Genomic DNA, 20,694 nt, shown 5'->3' with positions numbered 1-20,694 from the left:
GGGCCCTGGGCTGGGGCCCGTGAGTGGGGGCGGGCCCGGGCCCCCTTCCCCCAGAGGGGCAGAAAAGGAAGAACGCAGCGGGGAGCAAACCCCCGACCGCAATTACGTACTTTTGGGAGTGACGCGCCTGGGGCGTCATATCACTATTAAAGTTAATTCGAACTAACAGCTGTAGTATAGACATACCCTTCCTGTGCCTAAATCTGGCCTGCCCTGGCCCAAGTGCCCAGCAGCAATTGCGGGGAAAGTCCTGCCCAGTCCTTGGCTAAAGAACACTCAGCGTGAATGGAATTTTCAAAACCGACAGAGATTTGCAACTAAAAAGTCTGCACTCAACCGTGTGAGAATTGCGATTTTTTTCAAAGGCTTGTAACTTGGCCAAATTCAAGCTGATTTTCACAACAATGTAAAATGCACACCCTTGACACCCTCCTATCTCCCACTGAACTTCAAGACCCTGCTCCAAAAGTATTGTTCACAGAAAAGGTCATCATAATTTAATATGAACAAAATGTGTGCCCCCACCAGTCTTGTTCTCAGAAACAACTGAACTGTTGTGGCTAAAATCTTCCACAAATTTTCAGCCTGAAGCAGACACCCAACAGGTAAAAGTTCAACCTAAATGTTTAAAGTCTGGTAGAGTTACAAGCAACTGTAAACAGTCTCTTATAGTGGGAAATGTGTGGCATCTTAATAATTGATGATAGGGATGTAAGTGACTAGTCGATCAGACTCTTGACTAGCCGCTCCCTCCCCCCCCCCCCCGGCCCTTCCCGCTGTCTCTACCACATCTATCAGAGGCAGCAAGTGGAGAAGCAGGAGCCCGTGTTGTGGGGAGACAGCTTAAAACCCAGCTCCCCCCAGCACTGTTTCTGCAAGGAGGCAGGGGAGGCAGGAGGGTAGCAGAGACCCTGTGCAAGCCAGGACAGCTGATTCCTGGCTCATGCTGGTCCTCCTGCTATGCTTTAGCCTTTTAAATGTATTAAGAACTGGACAGCTGATTCCTGGCTCACTCCAGGGATGTGCACCAGCCTTTAAATGTATTAAAAGCCTGTTGGCTCTTAATACATTTAAAAGGCTAAAGCACAGCAGGAGGGAGGGACGCAGCACAAGCCAAGACAGCTGATTCCTGGCTGGAGCCAGGACTCCCCCCCCCCCCCCCCCACACACACACACACAGACAGATAGAGGTAGGAAGGGTGGGGAGGGAGGAGGAGAATAGACTAGTCAACTGGACTATCCACTAAGTTTTTGCTTATTGGATAGTCAACTCATTGACTAGTCCCTTAACATCCTGTGCTGCCGGGCTGTCACCGGAAGGGGTAGCGGGGGGGTAAGGAGGCGGCTTCAGTTGTGAGCCTGGTTACCACCAAGGTTCTCAGCTCACCATGGAGCCAACTGCCTGGAGTCTGGCTGCCAGGGAGCTGACAGGCCAAGCTCTCATCCACCCACACTGATTCTCTTAAGTCCAAGCACGTGCTCCTAGTGAGGATACACACAGTCAACAGAAGAGGGATAGAGTGGACAAGAAAAACCACAGTGCTTATTGTGATGGCTGTATATCGACTTAAGCATGTAGTATAGATTAGGGATGTAAAATCCTGTTTAACTGGTTAACCCGTTAAACACAGTGTTTAACCAGTTAATTGATTAAAGCAGGAGCATGAGGGGACTGGAGGTCCCCTCCTCCTCCATTGCAGGTAAGGGACACTCCAGCCTAGCCAGAGCAGCCCCTGTGGCGGGGGATGAGGGACACTCCAGCCTGGGTGGGTGCGGTAGGGGCAGGGGAGGGAGCTCTGCTGGCCCCACACAGGTCTGTCAGCTCCTAGTCCTGCATAGGGTTGCCACTGCTGGGTCCCACCTTGTGCAGGCTGGGAGCCAGCTGCCCTGCACAGGGGTTCGGTGGGGCTGGAGCAGCCCTCCACCCACAGCTGGCCATTAAAGGTGTTACTTACCAGGTAACCAGTTACCTGTTTACATTCCTAGTATAGATGTGCCCACAGAGTAGTAGTCACTCACTACCTTGAAAGAGTTTACAATTAAGCAGGCGATGCAGGCAAGGTGTACAGAAAAGCTCAGTAAATTGTATTTGCCAGCTCTTTCTGTCCATCCCCATCAGGGGATTTCCTTTTCCTCAAAGCCCATTAAAAGAGATGAAGATGGGGAACAAACAAAAACACTAAAAGCAGAGGGACACGTTCATTGGCTTGGAGGAACTCAGCTCTCCTCACAACCCCCTGTCCTCTTTGGCTAATGGAAGGAAGACTTGCCAGGCAGGGAATCTGAACGGGCAGAGAGAGCTTCTGGGGCTTTTAATCTTTCCTACCAGTGGCTTAATTAGCAACAGGACCAAGCTTAGGAAGAGATGGTGTCCCAGCTGGAAAACCTCAGTTCCCTCTCAGATCTCCCACTTCTACCCACCACCTCCAATTGCCTCCTTCACTTCTAAAGCCCCCTACATAGACAAACAACATATAGCACAAAGATTCTGCATGAAAACCCTGTAGAAATGACTAACCTACTAAAATACAGGAAGTTAAACCAAGTCTTTCAACAGAAGAACATCCACCCATTTCTATTTATTTATGCATCGGTAGAAATTTTTCCATCCTGGCCAACTTCTCGATTACAAATGAAGTGAGGCCATTAACAGTTTCAAGACCAGAAGGGATGCCCCGCTAGTGGGACACAGAGGAACATGGGGGGAGAGGGAGAAAGCAGTGACACCAGATAGCTCAGACCAGTCTGGCATGGCAGGGTTCCAGGAGAAAGCAATGTCTCCACTTCAGAATGCCACCCAGCTGTGAGTCAGTGTCAATCTCCTCTAAAGCCACTATTTTTGCTTGGGGTAGGTGGGCTCAGCTAAAATTGTAACTCAAAAAGGGGGGCTCAGCTTAAAAAGCCTGAAAGCTGCTGTTCTAATGTGTGTGTGTGGGGGGGGTATATGTGTGTTTTATACAAGCTTGAAAGCTGCTCTTCTAATGTGTGTGTGTGTCTATTTTACACACACGCTGTTTTATTCTAATGTATATTTATGGGGGAATATTATCTGGACATAACAGAAACAGACTTTTGGCTTTAACTTTTTTTAGGGGGAAAAGAGACACCAAATCTCGCTGATGAGAGGGACAAGCTTTTGAACCATACAGAGCTCTCCTTACGGTCTTCTTTTAAAAAAATAATTGTGAATTTTCCTCATCATTCCATTGAGCACCAAAGACTTAAATTGGATTGGTATATAAGGGCAGACAGAGGAGCATTCGTTCTCTGTAAATCTTCTGAAATACAAAAACTGGGCTTTTATGATTAGCAGAGAGAAACAAATGGCTAGTAAGGAAGTATGACTTGGTGACAAGAGGTTCTATGCACCCACAGAGTCCCACTGGCCAAAATCTGCTTTACTGCCCTAAGTGTGCTAAGTGCTTTACTAGCAAGTAAGAAAAAAATTCCTGTTTACACTGCAGTTTTAGGACAATTTTTTATGAGCATTTTAATGCCATAAATGCCACACTAGCCTGCAACCAGGAACTGACAAATGGCAAAATCAATTTAAGCGAGAGCACAGAAAATAAATGTTTATTTTAAAAACAACCACACAAATTAAAGTTAAAACATTATAAGAAGAGTGAATAGTTCTTCATGAAACCTCTTGCAAAGACATGAGCAGTTAGATGATGAGCTATTTTCCAGCCCAAACCATTTCCTGAAAGTGAGTGGCCTATGATGGTCGGGTTCGTGCTTGGGTGAGATGGAGTAATGGATGGCAGAGAAGAAGGGAGAGAGGGAGAAAAAGCTTTTATCCAAACTGAGAATGTAAATTGCTTCAAATTTTATATCTAGAAAGTTTTGAAAAATTAAAGTTTTAAACAGATAAATGACTCCTGTGCCCTGTCCTCCATGTCTCTGCCCACCCCATCTTCTGAACCACCACCCAGTCATCTCCACAGGCCTCCCCCATGGCCTCTCCTACATATAGTACTCCTTCAGTCTCTTGAAGCCCTATGCTCTCCTTAGTCCCCCTGTAAACCCTTCTATGTTCATCTCTGCTTTTTCTAATTAAAGTTGGGTTATTAAAGACAACTTATAGATAACAAAATCACAAATCTTCTGTATCTCCACCTCCAACCTAAGAGACCAGTTTGATCCAATTTTGCTGCTCAGACCTACTGCTATAAATGACTCCAAACAGGACCTCTGAATCCAGGATTCTGAAGCAGTTGAGATGTACCTTTGAACTTTGCAGCTGGAGCCATTTTTATTAGTCTTTATATCTCTGACTTTTAGTTGCTTAAACATTCTCTTTGTTTCTATTTTACATCTTCCTTTAACGAAGTGTGTCCTCTATCCTAGCAGTCTCCACTGAGATGGATTTACAGGTTTGAAAGGATGCTTTTTAAGATTAACTCTTGTGCCTTTGGCTTTTAATTCCACCCTTTATGTCCCAGTTGTTCTGAGCTGTGTCTCTGTCCTCATTTAAAAAATCCCCTTCCTGATGCCTAGTATATTATATAGCCACTCTTGAGCCTAGGGATGTGAATGGTTAATCGGTTAACCTCACCCTTAACACGTGAGGCTTACTGGTTCCGGTTAATCAGTAGAGGCTGGAGCGGCTTCCTATCCGCCATTCGCCCTTATCCACATCAGGGATTAGAGGGAGGGTGTTCCAGCCCCCACTGGTTAACCAGAATCAGTAAACCTTGTGTTAAGAGTGAGGTGTACTGGTTAACCTGCCCAGCCCCTTTAAGTGGTAAACTAGTAAAACATAATGTTTAACTGGTTAACCAATTAAATGGGATTTTACATGACTAGTTGGGTCTTGTGTACTGTATGGATTTTTCAACTCTGAAATTTTTCACTATGTCTGGTTCCATTCCAACAGCACTAGTATTGAGGCTGCTGACACATGCAGCTGACAGCATTTTATCAACTGCAATGTGTGCACACTTAAGCAATGTTAGAAGACACAGGGGCTAAAATGTGACTGAACAGTCTCCCTAGCACTCCAAGGCTATGTCTACTCTGCAACGCTTTTTCAGGACACCGGAGTATCCCAAAATAGCTATCCAGCATCTTCACAGCAAGCCTGTTATTTCAAAATATAACAGGCTCACTATTCCAATATCCCTGTAAACCTCATTCCAAGAAGAGTAAGGGATGTTTTGGAATAGCGTCTTATTTTGAAATATGGCACTGTGTAGACAGCACGAAATAAGCTATTTTGAAATAAGATCGAAATAAGATACACAATTTACATAGCTCAAATTGTGTATCTTATTTTGAGCTATGGTACAGTGTAGACACATCCCAGCTGCTGCTATCCTCTAGCCCCGGAGGAAACGTTAGGGAACAAAGGAAAGTATGGATCCAGCTTTATTGCCACAGCCTCACTTAACTTTCTGTGACAACTCTATTACTCAAAATTAAGCCAAAATTAGTATCTCTGTTTGCCTTAGAACAAGCTACACTTCAAGTAATCAATTACTAAAATTGTAACAGGGCCTTTACACTTATTATTACTTCATATATGACTGGAGTTTTTGCTCTGTGTATTCCCCTTTATGCCGCTCACCACCCAATCTCCATGTAAGGTGCTGCACCTAGCCATATTCTTATTAACTGCTATTCATGCGCAATTAATTAGAAATGAATGATGTAATAGTTTCCCCCTCTCCCAACAGTAGGAAGAACTCTGTGAAATTCAAAATCTTGCTCTTTCCACCACCGGACAGTCCAACACAGTGTATTATGACGTTACCCACTTTGTCTTCCCCTGGGACCAGCAGACTACAGCAATGCTGCAGACACTTAACCTGGTAGGCAATGAGGTCCTGACAGGACCGGAAAGGTCTTCGCAGGCCATAGGCACTCTCATAATCGTAGGCCTTTAAATTAGATTATATATAAATATATAAGGGAGAAATGCCCTATCGCCTATACACCTACCAGTTAATTGTATGTTACACCTGTATGTTGTTTGTTCAGCAAAGATAGAAAATTACGTTTGATTTAGTCATTTTCAAGTCAATTATGAAGTTTTTGTAGGCCCTAAATTTTGTGTAGGCCTAAACTTTTGCATAGACCCTCGACCCTGTGACTAAAGAATAATCTGGCACTGGGTCCTGGGCAGGAAGTAAGCCTCCCAGACAGGTTGAACAGACTCACGCAAGCAGGCTTCATGCTTGTAGCTGCAGAGACCACTCTGTGGCTTGGGCTAGAGTGCGGGCTCTGAAGTCTAAGGAGGGGAATGGGTTTTACATCCTAAGCCAGACACAAATGTGGCCTATACAGCTATTTTGAAAGCACTAGCACAAGTCTCAGTTGCCCAATTCTGTCAACATAGGCTGGGAGGCTTGCTTTACCCACTATGAAATGCTGGTAAGGCACACTCTTGAAAAGGTCAAAGCAGTGCTTTTGTTGCAAACAGTTTTAGCCACACTGTGAACCATGGGGGCCAAAGAGTTATATGTGCAACTCACAGAAGAATTTGGCCCACAGTCACTTATTCTAGAAGGCAGCGGCGGATTTAGGGCAGGGCAAACGGGGCAGCTGCCCCGGGCCCCGCGCTTCCCGAGGCCCCGCGCATGCGCTGTGGCGCCATGGCGCATGTGCCGTGTCAAAGGATGGGCCCCGCAAAATTTTGCTGTCCGGGGCCCCGCGGTGCTGCCCTGGGCCCCGCAGCACTCTCATCCGCCCCTGCCAGAAGGGGGGGGCTAGTTTGACGATAGGCACATTAACCAAATACAGTAAACTTCCGATAATCCGGCACCTTTAGGACCCAGGGGGTGCCAGATTATCAGATATGCCAAACTATCGGAAGGGGGGGCTATGAGGGGTCTGGGGCCAGACCCCTCATAGCCCCCCCCCCCTTCCAATAGTCCGGCTCTGCCCCAGGCGTCCCTGATTCAGCCACTGCTGGTCAGTTTCAGCAGCGCCTGAATCAGGGACGCCTGCAGCAGAGCAGCTGGAGTGCTGCTGGGTTGGTCCGGTAGCGCCGACCCTTGGCGCAGCGAGACTAACCCGGCAGCACCCCAACTGCTCTTGGGGACTCCTGGGGCAGAGGAGCTGGGGTGCTGCCGGGTTGGTCTGGCAGCGCCGCTCCTCGGCGCTACTGGATCAACCCGGCAGCACCTCAGCTGCTCTGCCCCAGGTGTCCAGATTCAGCCGCTGCTGAAACTGACCAGCGGCTGACTCCAGGAAGCCCAAGGCAGAGCTGCTCTGCCGTGGGCTTCCTGGAGTCAGCCGCTGATCAGTTTCAGCAGCAGCTGAATCGGGGACAGCTGGGGTGCTGCCAGGTTGGTCCCGCAGCCCCGAGGGGTAGCGCTAGGGTACCTACGCAGCAGCACTCCAGCTGCTCTGCCTCTGGCTTCCCTGATTCAGCCGCTGGTCAGTTTTAGTAGCGGCTGAATCGGGGAAGCCGGGTGCAGAGCAACTCCAATGGTCCGGCTGCCCGGAGCACTTCCGGGTTCCTGATGGTGCCGGACCATCAGGAGTGCCGGACCATCAGATGCCGGACCATCAGAGTTTTACTGTAATTAGCTTTTTTCCTCCCTTATTGTCCAGCTGAGAGGAAAAATGGATTTATGCCCCCTTTTTGCTTATTTTTAATCTGCAAAGAAGGCCTGAAAAAGTTGCTAGTTTGGGGCTTTTGAGTTTTTTTCTACATTTATTACATTAGAAATTCAGGTCTTCTCTACCGGTTTGCCCTGGAGAACTCAATGAATAATTGATGGTTATGTAGCTTTACTTCATCATAGACATGAAGCAATTAAATACAAATAATTGAAAGGGAAAGGAATTTTCATTCAGACTGTGTGTGTTTTTGATAATGCCTTTTGAATTCAGTTTCTAATCTGAAAAGTGGTTCTAAAAAATTCACATACTGCGTTCCCATTGTCTTTCATAGCATAGCTACACTACAGCAGCACACTGCAGTGCTCTATTGTAGGGATGTTAAATATCAGTTAATTGAATAGTCAGGTAACTTCATGAATTATTATCGGTTATTCCTGTGGTCCCCAACATGGTGCCCACGGGCACCATGGCGCCCGCGGGGGCATTTGTCTGTGCCCGCCAAATGCTCAGGGCTGGCCTGGCCCCGGGCACGTGGCGCATGCGCGGTGCCGGAGCCGGCCCCGGGCAAGTGGCTCACGGTGAGCGCCAGCCCCGGGGGCGCCGCGGATTCACCCCCCGCGGCGCATGGGGGGGAGAGAGCGCCAGCGCCGGCCCCGGGCACGCGGCGCTTGGGGGGGGCGGAGGAAGCGCTAGCGCCGGCCCCGGGCGCGCGGCGCTTGGAGAGAGAGCGCTAGCACCGGCCCAGGCACGTGGCGCTTGGCGGGGGGAGGGAGGGGGGAGAGAGCGCCGGCCCCGGGCTCATGGCGCTTGGGGGAGGGAGGGGGGAGAGAGCGCCGGCCCCGGGCGCATGGCGCTTGGGGGAGGGAGGGGGGAGAGAGCGCCGGCCCCGGGCGCATGGCGCTTGGGGGAGGGAGGGGGGAGAAAGCACCGGCCCCGGGTGTGCGGCGCTTGGGGGGGGGGGGGGGAGAGCGCCGGCCCCGGGTGTGCGGCGCTTGGGGGGGGGGGAGAGCGCCAGCCCTGGGCACGTGGCGCTTGGGGGGGGGAGAGCGCCAGCCCCTGGAATGCGGCTATGGGGGGCTCTGCCCCCCCCGGGCGCCCGGTGGGCGAACGGCCATGCCCCCTGGCGCCCGGCAACCCCAAATGGTTGGGGACCACTGGGTTATTCTATAGTCCCTGGAGGTGGCTGGCAGCCAGTGCACCTCACTTCCAAAGGAGCCCCCTGCCACTCCGTGCTGCTGCCTCTGTATCAGGTAGGAGCTGGTCTGCGAGAGAGTTTAAAAACCAGCTCCCCTCGCGGACTGGCTGCCAGTCATCCTGTGCTGTTGCCTCGGATAAAGAGGCAGCAGCACAGCAGGGTGGCAGCAGCCCTTGGGGGGGAGGGCAGTAGGGTCTGAGGGCAGTAGGGTCTGAGGGCCAGCCCCCAGGCGCCTGGCAGCCCCAAAATGTTGGGGACTACTGGTGTAGTCGAACCACCAATGAGCAAAATCTTATTGGTTAATGCTATAGACTACACGCATTCCTCCCTCCCTGCACACCAGTAAATTTATCAGGCTGGTCAGCAGCCCAGCTCAGTTCTGGCTTGTGCTGAATCCAAGTCATACCCCTGCTGCAGTATATTAGGTGGGAAGGCAACCCGGCTTAGTTGCAGTTTGCGCTGGGTCCAGGAGCTGAGCCCCACCGGAGAGGGGCTGCTGCCACCCCATGCTGCTGCCTCTATCAGAGGCAGCAGCGCAGGGCAGCAGGTTCTCGAGGGAAGCCCATTTTTAAACTAGCTCCCCTGATGGACCAGCTTCCGCCTGGCAACCCGTGCTGCTGACTCCGATACCGAGGCCCCACCCCGGGGACTATAGAATAATCAAGTAACCAATAAGAATTCATGAGGTTAATCGACTGTTCAATTAACCGATATTTAACATCCCTAATAAGAAATGCAACAATGAAACATTAACAACAGCCTGCTGTGGGAGCCTAAAAGGCCAGAATACAGATAGGAAATGGGAAAGGTTGAACACTAAACCCAGCAGAGGCAATGCCTTCTCTTGCTTCTTATACCTACCACCCTTGGACTTGACTTAGGTTTACACCTTACCAACTCCTAGCCATAGCATCTTCAAGCTCTTCTTACAGCTGATCTTCCTGTTGCAAACAGTTTTATGGAGATATGGCACCTGCTTAATTGCAAATCCAGCCCTAATCAACCGACATTTTAGGTGTAGGCCAGACCTCAGTAATTCCAGATTAAATATTTTCAGGTTACAGTTCAAATTATCTTTTTTTCTTAAAGTCAGCCCTGCAAAACCCCAGCTAGGTTCTTTCCGCCACATGCATCAATACTAAAACTTCTCAGAGCCGAGATAGGCCCTTAATCACATCTATGCAGAATTCCATTTTCTTTAAGTAGGTTTCCAGAGGTGTAATGATAAAACCTAGGCCTTCACCTTGCAAATGACTCCACTCACCCACACTGAAACCCAGTGAAGTTAACGGCATGAGTTTGCCCATGGCCGGTCAATTTGAGGTGGAAGCAAACTATTTTGTTTCTGAGGCTCAAAAAAGAAGAGAGACTCCAGTTCTCAGCTGCAGCGCCTCTGTGAGACTGGCAAATATCAAGAAGCCATAAAACTTCTAGATAAGACACTGGTAGGCAATGGACGGAGCCATTTTCACCGCCACCTTCTTTTTCTGGGCGCGTCCCAGCGCTTCCCGTAATTGCAAGGGAGCTGGCTCTGACCTTCACTTTGATTCAAGCTGAAAACAATTTTTCCTGGCTGGGAAAAGTGTTTTCCACAAACAACAGCAGAAGAACCCCCCGCCCGCTCCTTGCAGGGTGAGGCCGGGGCGGCTGAGCCGGCTGGCCGCTCTCGGAGGAGCCCTGTTTGTATCTACTACAGGAACGAGGGGGAGTCCTTCCTGCCTTGGAGAGGGGCTAGAACACATGGACCTGGCGGGCTCTACGGTGCGCCAGGACTCCTCGTGGCTGCGGCTGTTCTGCCCCACCACGTCCAGCCCGGATCCCGCCCGAGAGCGGGAGGAGCAGCAAGCAAAATGCGACCCCCTCTGGGGTGGCGAGCAGCCGGGGGCTGGGGACGCCCTGCGGAGAGCGTCTAGCGGCGGGGCGGGGGCCACTCTTACCCTGCAGGGTGCTCAGCAGCAGCCCGACGGCGGAGAGGCGGCAGCCGAGCCCCATGTCGGCTCCTGGGGTCGGACCCGGCGGGGGGGGGGGGGCGCGGCGGGTTCGCTCCCTTCGCCTGCGAGGGTGCGACAAGGCGCCGCCCTAGCGAAAGCGAAAGCAGCCCAGTGGCTCCACCCCAGCGCAGCGTCCCGCCCCCCGCCTGAGGCCGAGCGCTGCCCGCATCTCCTGTCCCTCTCCCCGGCCCTCGCACCGAGCAAGTGGCGGGAGCCCCTTTCCCCCGCTGCTCCGCCCTGTTCGGCCGCAGCGCCTTGCACCCACAGTCCCGCGCAAACCGCTCTCCCCGCTGCGGCCCGCCAACCCTGTGCGCCTTTCTGCCCTCGCCCCGAAACTGGGACAGTTTTGTTCTCCCAACGGGTTGCACAAGCTCTCTCCCGGGGCTGCAGCGGGGAGTGGGAGCCGCCCCAGCCCTCGGGGCTCTTATTTCTCCTCCTCTCCCGTCCCCCTTGACCTTATCGTCCCAGTGGTTAATCCACCCTAACTACCAGGGATAATGCCCATGTGGGAGTCACTCCAGATTTACACTCAGTCTAAATGAGACCAGAATCTGGCCGATGACATTGCCAGAGCTTGGAGCCCTGGGCTCAGGGAGAGAATCAACTCTAGGGCTGTGTCCAGACTCAGGGGGGTTTTCGAAAAAAGTAGCCTTTTTTCGAAAAAACTTCACCTGCGTCTAGACTGCAGCCGCGTTCTTTCGAAATTAAATCGAAAGAACGCGGCTTTTCTTTCGACGGTGGTAAACCTAATTCCACGAGGAAGAACGCCTTCTTTCGAAAGTGCTCTTTCGAAAGAAGGCGTTCTTGAAAGCAAACAGGCTTTTTAGTAAGAGAGCATCCAGACTCACTGGGTGCTTTCTTTCAAAAAAGCAGCTTGCTTTTTCGAAATTCCGCGTGCAGTCTAGACGCTCTCTTTCGAAAGAGCCTCTTTTGAAAGAGGCTTGCAGTCTAGACATAGCCTAGATGAGCTCCTAAGGCTATGTCTAGACTGCAAGCCTTTTTCGAAAGTATCTTTCGAAAAAGCCTCTTTCGAAAAAGAGCGTCTAGACTGCAAGCAGTACTTTCGAAAAAGGAAGCCGCTTTTTCGAAAGAAAGCAGTGAGTGAGTCTGGATGCTCTCTTTCTAAAAAGCCCTGTTGACATTCAAGAATGCCTTTTTTCGAAAGAGCACTTTCGAAAAAAGACGTTCTTTCTCGTGCAATGAGGTTTACCGCTGTCGAAAGAAAAGCCGCGTTCTTTCGATTTAATTTCGAAAGAACGCGGCTGCAGTCTAGACGCAGGTGAAGTTTTTTAGAAAAAAGGCTACTTTTTTTGAAAAAAACCCTGAGTCTGGACGCAGCAAGGGAAAATGCCTCTGCTTTTGCTAAAGAGGTGCCAAGATCATGGGTTAGTTGATCTCACCACAAACTCTCAGCACACAGAGATGACACACCTGCCACTTTTCACCCCCCTGCTCAGCACATTGCTTCAGCTCTGATGTGTGACAGATAATTTGGTCTTTTCTTACATGTGTGTCTTCCATGTCTCTGGGGAGGCAGGAAGATTCAAGTGCCCAAGATTCTGGGAGGGTCGGGTGCCACCTAGTGACCATCTGGGCTTGTTAAGGAGCTTTTGCAAGAACAGGTTGGTTGTGTTCAGGCCTGCACTAAGATGATATGGCTCTGAGGCTGGAGCATGAGAGAAGCTAGACCTGGAGACACAAGTTTAGATCTCCAGGTTGCTGCATAAAAGGTAGGGGTAGGTGACAGCACACCTTGTACTCCTATCTTCCGGGGTTTTTATATGAATTTGGTGGCTGGGACAATGGGAAAAAAGGCTGGAGTTTGAGATTTTAAACATACAGAGGCCAAAGCATGATCGAGTTTTCAGTTATTCCCCCTCCCATGTATATAGGTGTGAAAGTGTGTGGGGCTGGATGCGTATGAGTGAGTGTGAGAGTGGAGTTAGAGACTGTGAGTGAAGAGTGGGAACCTGCTAAGAAAGCTGCCCCACTCGTCTGATGTTTGGGGTAATGGAATTTTAGTGGCTCTGCCACTGGGACCCCTCCAATTGGCTGGGCATGGACCCCAAAGGCCTATTCAATAATCCAGCTTTGCACACTCCCCTCTTTTCCCCCATAGCCTCCACTCCCTTCCAGGCCCCATCCCTATTAATATACCCCCCATCTCCTTCAATTTTCTGCTCTCCTTTCTCTATCCCAGTAGCCCTCAGCCTTTCACATATCTTGCCTCCGTCTCCATCAACCTTCTTATGGAGCCAATTAGCTCATTTTGTCATTTGATCGTGTTATTTATTGTTGCGGTGAAATCATGTCACACGTAATCAATAAGCAATTAATACATTTAAGTTATAGGTATATGTATGAATAAGGCCTTGTCCATACTACAGAGTTAAAAAGATGACAGGCAGCTTATGTTGACCTGCATTCTCTTTAAGGAACATACCTGGGTGGCTGCACAAGGCATCAAGGACTGTGCACCTAATTAGTGGAGCCATGCAGGTACGCAGTCACAGGGGAACTTGGACCCTGGAGAGGATGCGTAAGAAGGTGAAGCAGGGAGAACTAGGGGATGTGTGAGGGTAATGAGGGTAGTGTGGTGAAGTGGGGGGTAGGGAGCTTGGGGCATGCTGGGATACAGTGTCCAGAGAGAGACGCATTTCCCCAACACCCAGGGCTATGGTGGGAGAGACCCTGTCTCTCCTAGTTCTGGAGCTGCTATGGGAAGAAATGCCTCTCTCCCAGCTGGAGCTGAGACAGGGAGAGAGGACTGAGGGGTTCCTCTCTTCACTGCAGCCCTGGGTCTGGGGCAGCCCTTCAAACCCCCAAACCTACCCCTTCCAAATTCCTTGCTGTAGGGTTTGTGAGGCCCTCATAGAGATGGGTGTAGGTGGCAGAATTGTCCTTCTGTGTGATCACAGCTCCAAATAGTGACATTTTGCCACCACAGCAGTCTTCACTGTGACACCTTTTCTCTCTTGGGCTGCCTTAGGTTCATTATGATTATAACTTTTTAAAATATATATTATATTTAGGTTTTTTTATTTCTACTGTTGAAGTAGATGCACGTACACACCCATATTACCACAATATTGGTGCTGCACTGTGAAGGCTATTCCCCACTCTGGCACTTTGAGTGCAGAGGATGGGGGCCCACAAGAAACTTTAAAATACCCTGCCACTAAAGACTTCTGCTTAAAAACTCCCCAAGGTCGCAGATTCCCTAGCCTTGGGTGGGTATGTTGCCACCACCCAAATGCAAAAAACCCATTGAGAACCCAGGAAGATGCACTTGGGAACTTCTTCCTGTGGGATACCTCAAGCTCTTTAACCCTCCCTTAGGAGAGCACTTGAACACAAATTGTAATTTCTTAATAGCTCACCCACTATACTGAATTAATAGCGCGACTTCCATGAGAAGTGTAGTGCCTAGGTCAATGCAATTATATCAATGCAGTGTGGGTGTAGACTCTGCATTGTTTTCATCAGCTTTAGTGGCCTCCAGGAGGTAGGTGTTCCACAGTGCTCCACCTTGACTGCTCTGGTCACCGTTTTGAATTCCGCTGCCCACTAGCCAGGTCCATGTCCTACCCCTTTAAAGTCCCATGAATTTTTGAAATTCCATGTCCTGGTGTCCTGGCTTGGAAAGCACACCTAGCAACTGCCCAGCTGACCATGCTGGCTCCCTGCAGCAAATGCACTCCAGCCTGGAGCACCGAGGAGGTGCTGGATCTCTTGGGCCTGTGGGAAAGTGAGGCTGTGTAGACATAATTCCAATCCAGCCTTAGAAATGTTGATATCTTGGAGCAGATCACTTGGGCCCAGGAGGAGAAGGCTAAAAGAGGGTCCAGTGGCTATGCTGCTTGAAAGCCAACGAGCTATAGCAGGCATACCAGAAGGCAAAAGAGGCCAACAAAGAGTAAACGTGCAATCCTCTGCCAAAAGTTTCTGAAGAATGTTGCCTTATTTCTACTGCCTTGATAGGACACTTTCTTGTGCCATTCCGTGGATAGTTCAGCAGGTACCATTGCAGCACAAAGGGCTGCTTAAAAGTATGTGGCCCAGGACTTACAGCCAGATGCTTGTATGAGCTGTTCCCTTTCAGCTTCTGTTACCCTAAAGGGTGAGATATCAGCTAAAATCACCATCACCCATGGAAAAATTCAGTTCAGTTGCCCTATATGGGAGCGCCCGCTTCATTCGCAATACAATAGGAATTACTGATCACACAGTATTAGGCTTCCACTCCAATTTTGGCTTTAATTAACTTACTTTGCACAGTCCACAATTTTGCATACATTTTGAGGTTTGCAACACACACTTTTTGCCCATTAGTGCTTCCTTCCTTATCTAGAGTATCTTTGGTGATATTTCTTCAATTTGTCCTGCGCATTCAAACAAGAGCGAACTCATCCAATATTGTGATGTATGTTGCTAGGAGATAAGCAGTTGTTTACACACAATACAGTTCTTCCACGGGTTTAAGAAAATGGTGAATCCTGCTAAAGACATAAAACCTGTGAAACATATCAGTGCTTCTGTTTGAGCACAGCAATATCCCAGCAATTGCATGTTGATGGTGGGAAGTTGTTTTGTAGCATTTGTAATGTCACATTAGATGACAATGGCAACTACTGGGGTGGGATACAAGGGGCCACCAGCCACAAGACTGCCCCCCATGTGATTCTTCCCTGTGCCACCCCTAGCCTGGGAAGGGTCACCCCTAGGAGGTTGTACAGCCTCAGACAACCCCACCTCTTCCTGCCTCAGTTCTGCTCCACCTCTCCCCTGAGGCTCCTCCCCCAAGCAAAGTGGCCCAGAGAATTAGTGAGAAGTTTGGCACTGCCAGCAGAGGAGCTGGCAGTCAAGAGAGCAGAACAGACTGGGGACAGATGGCTCCACTTACCCCTACTGCTGGTGATTACAGGGGCAGGCCCAATCCCTGCTGCAGGTCCCAGGGTCTCCCAAAGCATAAGGCCCAGGACGGTTGACCCGAATTGTCTAAGGCTATAGGCCCCTCCCCTCTGCAATTGAGGGGCATGTGACTCTTTGTGCTCCTCCCCCACAAATCGCTCCTGTTAGACGATGCACTTAAGTCGAGTGTTGATATTCATTTAAATTCTGATTGACATCATAAGGCCAATTGCAAAACAAACAGATCTGATATCAATAGCAAAATGTCAAACAACTGTCATATCAATGTTTAGTCATAACATTGAAAAGTGGCATATTTTGAACTTATCATGGAATTCTCAAGTGCAAATATATCAGTAAAGAATTTGAATCACTCCGGCTGTGTCTAGACTGGCCAGTTTTTCCGGAAAATCAGCCGCTTTTCCAAAAAAACTTGCCAGCTGTCTACACTGGCCACTTGAATTTCCGCAAAAGCACTGACTTCCTACTGTAAGAAATCAGTGCTTTTTGCGGAAATACTATGCTGCTCCCGTTCGGGCAAAAGTCCCTTTTGCGCAAAACTTTTGCACAAAAGGGCCAGTGTAGACAGCTGAGATTTGTTTTCTGAAAAAAAGCCCCGATCGAGAAAATGGCGATCGGGGCTTTTTTGCTCAAAAGCGCATCTAGATTGGCCAGGGACGCTTTTCCGTAAAAAGTACTTTTGCGGAAAAGCATCCGTGCCAATCTAGACGCTCTTTTCTAAAAATGCTTTTAATGGAAAACTTTTCTGTTAAAAGCATTTATAGAAAATCATGCCAGTCTAGACGTAGCCTCAGTGTTAAGGAATTATATTCAGAAACAAATTCCAAATACAGATGCAAAAAATTAGGAGTACAGGATCTTTCGAAAAAGTCTGCCTTTTTTGAAAGAACTGCGTCTAGACTGAGGTTTTACTTTCAAAATGGCTCTTTTTTGAAAGAGCGCCATTATGCAATTATGGATTTAAATCTCCACTCCCATTTGCAATTTCGAAGTGTCTAATTTACATCCCTGTGTCAAAAGAGGGATGTAATCTAGACACAGCTTCAGTGTCCAGAACCAGCAAAGACACAATGGAATTTATGGTTTGAAGCAGATTTTACCATGCTGAGCATGTAAGTGTCTTCTACAATTGTATTGAAAAAGAAATGAAGATTTCACCTGACACTCAAGTAATGAACAGACTGGTTTCGCTGTTGAATGACATGAACTTTCTACAGTTCATTGTTCAGAATGCCAAATTATCGATGAAAACTATTACATTTTTTGAGACATATTCTGTTTCTATCCATCAGTCACACAACATTGTAATAGATTGGATACATTGGAGAGACTGCAATGCAAAAGAAAAGATGAAGAGTGAAATATGTTTTTACAAGGAGCAATCAAGAAACCAGCAGATAAATTGAAGAAGATGACAAGGAAAGTGTTGCCGGACCAGCTTTACAAGGGCCAAGGTTCACTCAGCCTGGACTGTCATTTACGAAAGCAGTTCAGGTATTTGATATGAAACAAATGAACATGTTATTGGAGCAGAGCACTCCCTCTGGAGGCAGTCCCTATGCTTGGCCATGAAGTTACAGCACATCTTGCCCCCAGACAAAAGTTTTGCAGCATTTCCCAGAGTTAGCATGTGATCACTATCAATCTTGCCTAAATTCTGTGGATGCTGAGCATACAGCATCTCAGTACAAGTCTTCACAATGCGAAGAAGGAACATGTAGTGGGCTATACTGCACTAATATTCAATGTCTGTAAAATGTAAAAATCAAACATCACTGGATTCATTTCTATACCAGTTGGGGTAAGATTTTTAGTCTTCTGAATTTTATATTATAGCAATCATTTTTTTAAAATGAATTTAAGGTAGTTGCAGAAAAATGCTTGGTTATCAAAATATTAGCAGGCATAACATAACAGTTGAGTGTTTACATCATTCCAGCAATTTTTCTTAAATAAGTCTATTATGGCTTTATGAAACTACTGCTATTAGTGAAGGTCCATTGCTTTTCCATGATTTTCCATGACTTGTCCACAACTCAGACACAATTATTTAGATACCATCCCACAATTCAAGTAGGGCCTTATCCATATGCATATACTTATGCCCCTGAGCTCCTCCCCGATATTTCCCTAATTCGCCCCCTCCCCTACTGGCACGTATTCAGTATAGTTGGGACCGCTGCCATATTCTATGAATCCTACTAAGAATATAGTGCTTGCAAATTGTGTAGATCAAGGGGAGTGACCTCTATATAGAAAGTATCAGAGGGGTAGCCGTGTTAGTCTGAATCTGCAAAAGCGGCGAGGAGTCCTGTGGCACCTTATAGACTAACTGAAGTGTTGGAGCGTAGGCTTTCGTGGGCAAAGACCCACTTCGTCAGATGCATGTAGTGGAAATTTCCAGAGGCAGGTATAAATATGCAGGCCAGAATCAGGCTGGAGATGACGAGGTGGATCCAATCAGGGAGGATGAGGCCCACTTCTAGTAGCTGATCTGGAGGTGTGAATTCCAAGAGAGGAGAAGCTGCTTTTGTAGTTAGCGAGCCATTCACAGTCTTTGTTTAATCCAGAGTTGATTGTGTCAAACTTGAAGATGAACTGTAGCTCAGCAGTGATAGAAATGTAGCCGTGTTAGTCTGGGGTAGTTGAAGCAAAATGCAGGACAATGTAGCACTTTAAAGACTAACAAGATGGTTTATTAGATGATGAGCTTTCGTGGGCCAGACCCACTTCCTCAGATCAAATAGTGGAAGAAAGTAGTCACAACCATATATACCAAAGGATACAATTAAAAAAATGAACAAATATGAAAAGGACAAATCACATTGCAGAACAGGAGGGGGATGCGGGGGGGGGGGGGGGGGAAGAAGGAAGGTAAGTGTCTGTGAATTGATGATATTAGAGGTAGGGAGAGTGGGATGTTTGTGAGTTAATGGTATTAGAGGTGATAACTGGGGAAACTGTCTTGGTAATGGGTGAGATAGTTCAAATGTTTGTTAACTCCTTGTTGGCAAGTGTCGAATTTTAATGTCTCATCTCAAGACAAACATCCACACCGACTGACACCTTGCAAGACTTTTGTTCCACCAGACAAGAAATCTACTATACACACTTCTATTCCCTACAACAAAGAAAAGACAATAAATTTTCTAACCTGCTCCGTACCACTGGCTACAACAGCAACTGCCTCAACCCACCGGATAATATAGTTAACCTCTCCAGCTACAAACTCAATCCAGCAGAAGAGTCTGTCTTGTCCCGGGGTCTCTCTTTCTGCCCCACGTCCCCCACAAACTGGATACAATTTTGTGGTGACCTTGAGGCTTTTTTTCGCCGCCTCCGTCTCCGAGAATATTTCCAAACCACCACTGAACATCAATCTGACCTACCAGATCCCCCCTATCAACACCAAAGGAAAAATAATTCTATATGGACTCCCCCTGACGGTCGGAATTACAATCTGGATTTCTATATACACAGCTTCCGCAACAACACACAGACTGACATTATTCGCAAACGACAACAAGCGACACACAATCTTAGCCGCGCTGAACACCATGCCATCCAGAGTCTCAAAAACAACCTGGACATTGTAATCAAACCAGCTGACAAAGGGGGTGCTGTGGTCATTATGAATAAGGCCGACTATAACCAGGAGGCAACCAGACAACTCTCGAACACCACATTTTACAAACCTCTCCCCTCTGATCCCACCTTGGACTACCAAAAGAAACTACACTGTCTCCTTAAAAGCCTCCCCACAGCTACTCGGGAACAAATCCTCACAGAATCACCTTCTGACCCCCGACCAGGATTGTTCTATCTACTTCCCAAGATCCATAAACCTGGGCATCCCGGACGTCCCATCATCTCTGGTATTGGCACGCTCACTACTGGTCTATCCAGCTATGTAGACACTCTTCTCAAACCCTTCGTAACCAATACCCCCAGCTATCTCCGAGACACTACTGACTTCCTAAGGAAACTACAAAACATCGATAACCTCCCCAATAATACCATCCTTGCCACCATGGATGTAGAAGCTCTATATACCAACATCCCACATGAAGACGGATTACAAGCAATTAGAAACACTATCCCAGAGGACACTACTGCCAACCTGATAGCAGACCTATGTAACTTTGTTCTCACCCACAATTATTTCCAGTTTGAGAACAACTTATACCTCCAGATCAGCGGCACAGCCATGGGTACACGCATGGCCCCACAGTATGCTAACATCTTTATGGCTGACCTAGAACAACGTTTCCTCAACTCCCGTCCCCTTTCACCCCTCCTCTACCTACGGTACATCGATGACATCTTTATGATCTGGACGCATGGCCAAGAAACACTCGAGATATTCCACAGAGATTTCAACAACCTACACCCCACCATCAACCTCAGCCTGGACCATTCTACACGAGAGATCCACTTCCTGGACACCACCGTACAAATCAACAATGGAAAATTAGACACCACTCTCTACAGAAAACCCACCGACTCATACAATTACCTACACGCATCCAGCTCCCATCCAGAACACACCACGCGATCCATCGTCTATAGCCAAGCCCTTCGATACAACCGCATCTGCTCTAATCCCACTGACAGAGACCAGAAGCTTCAGGATCTCTACCAAGCATTTATAAATCTCAACTACCCACCCAGAGAAATAAAAAAGCAAATTGAAAGAGCCAGACGAATACCTAGAAACCATCTACTTCAAGACAGACCCAAGAAAACCAACAATAGAACACCACTTGTCATCACCTACAACCCCCAACTTAAACCTGTCCAACACATTATCAATAAACTACAGCCTATATTGGAACAGGATACCATACTCAAAGAGGCTCTGGGAGACAGACCCATAGTCTCCTATAGACAACCACCTAACCTCAAGATGATTCTTACCAACCACCACAGGACATACCACACTAATACCAACCCTGGTACCTTCCCTTGCAACAAACCCCGTTGCCAGCTTTGTCCACATATTCA

General features: G+C 48.2%; 1 protein-coding gene and 1 long non-coding RNA gene across 6 annotated transcripts in view; one reads left to right on the top strand and one right to left on the bottom strand.

Annotated features, from left to right (window-relative positions):
- CD58 (CD58 molecule) overlaps positions 1-10,857 on the bottom strand; it is a 68,036-nt gene extending 57,179 nt beyond the window's left edge. For 2 of the 4 annotated variants that reach the window (XR_012897187.1, XM_075905610.1), the window contains exon 1: positions 10,705-10,857. Coding sequence is in view for 3 of the 4 variants with exons in the window: in XM_075905610.1 (XP_075761725.1) it covers positions 10,705-10,759 (55 nt within the window). In the remaining variant the exon portion in view is untranslated. The remainder of the gene's footprint in view (positions 1-10,704) is intronic. The other 2 variants (XM_075905602.1, XM_075905592.1) reach the window with 2 other exon arrangements.
- LOC142819332 (uncharacterized) lies at positions 5,788-17,449 on the top strand. Of its 2 annotated transcripts, none has more exons than XR_012897188.1 (3): positions 5,788-5,813; positions 13,194-13,257; positions 16,983-17,449. It is a non-coding gene; the product is annotated as an uncharacterized LOC142819332 (long non-coding RNA). The 2 variants fall into 2 exon arrangements; XR_012897190.1 differs by having other exon boundaries at positions 13,194-13,305.
- The last annotated feature ends 3,245 nt before the right edge of the window (positions 17,450-20,694 follow it).

This window comes from Pelodiscus sinensis, chromosome 1, assembly GCF_049634645.1.
Source record: "Pelodiscus sinensis isolate JC-2024 chromosome 1, ASM4963464v1, whole genome shotgun sequence".
Classification (NCBI taxonomy): Eukaryota; Metazoa; Chordata; order Testudines; family Trionychidae; genus Pelodiscus; species Pelodiscus sinensis.
This window is presented reverse-complemented; position numbering and strand designations above follow the sequence as displayed.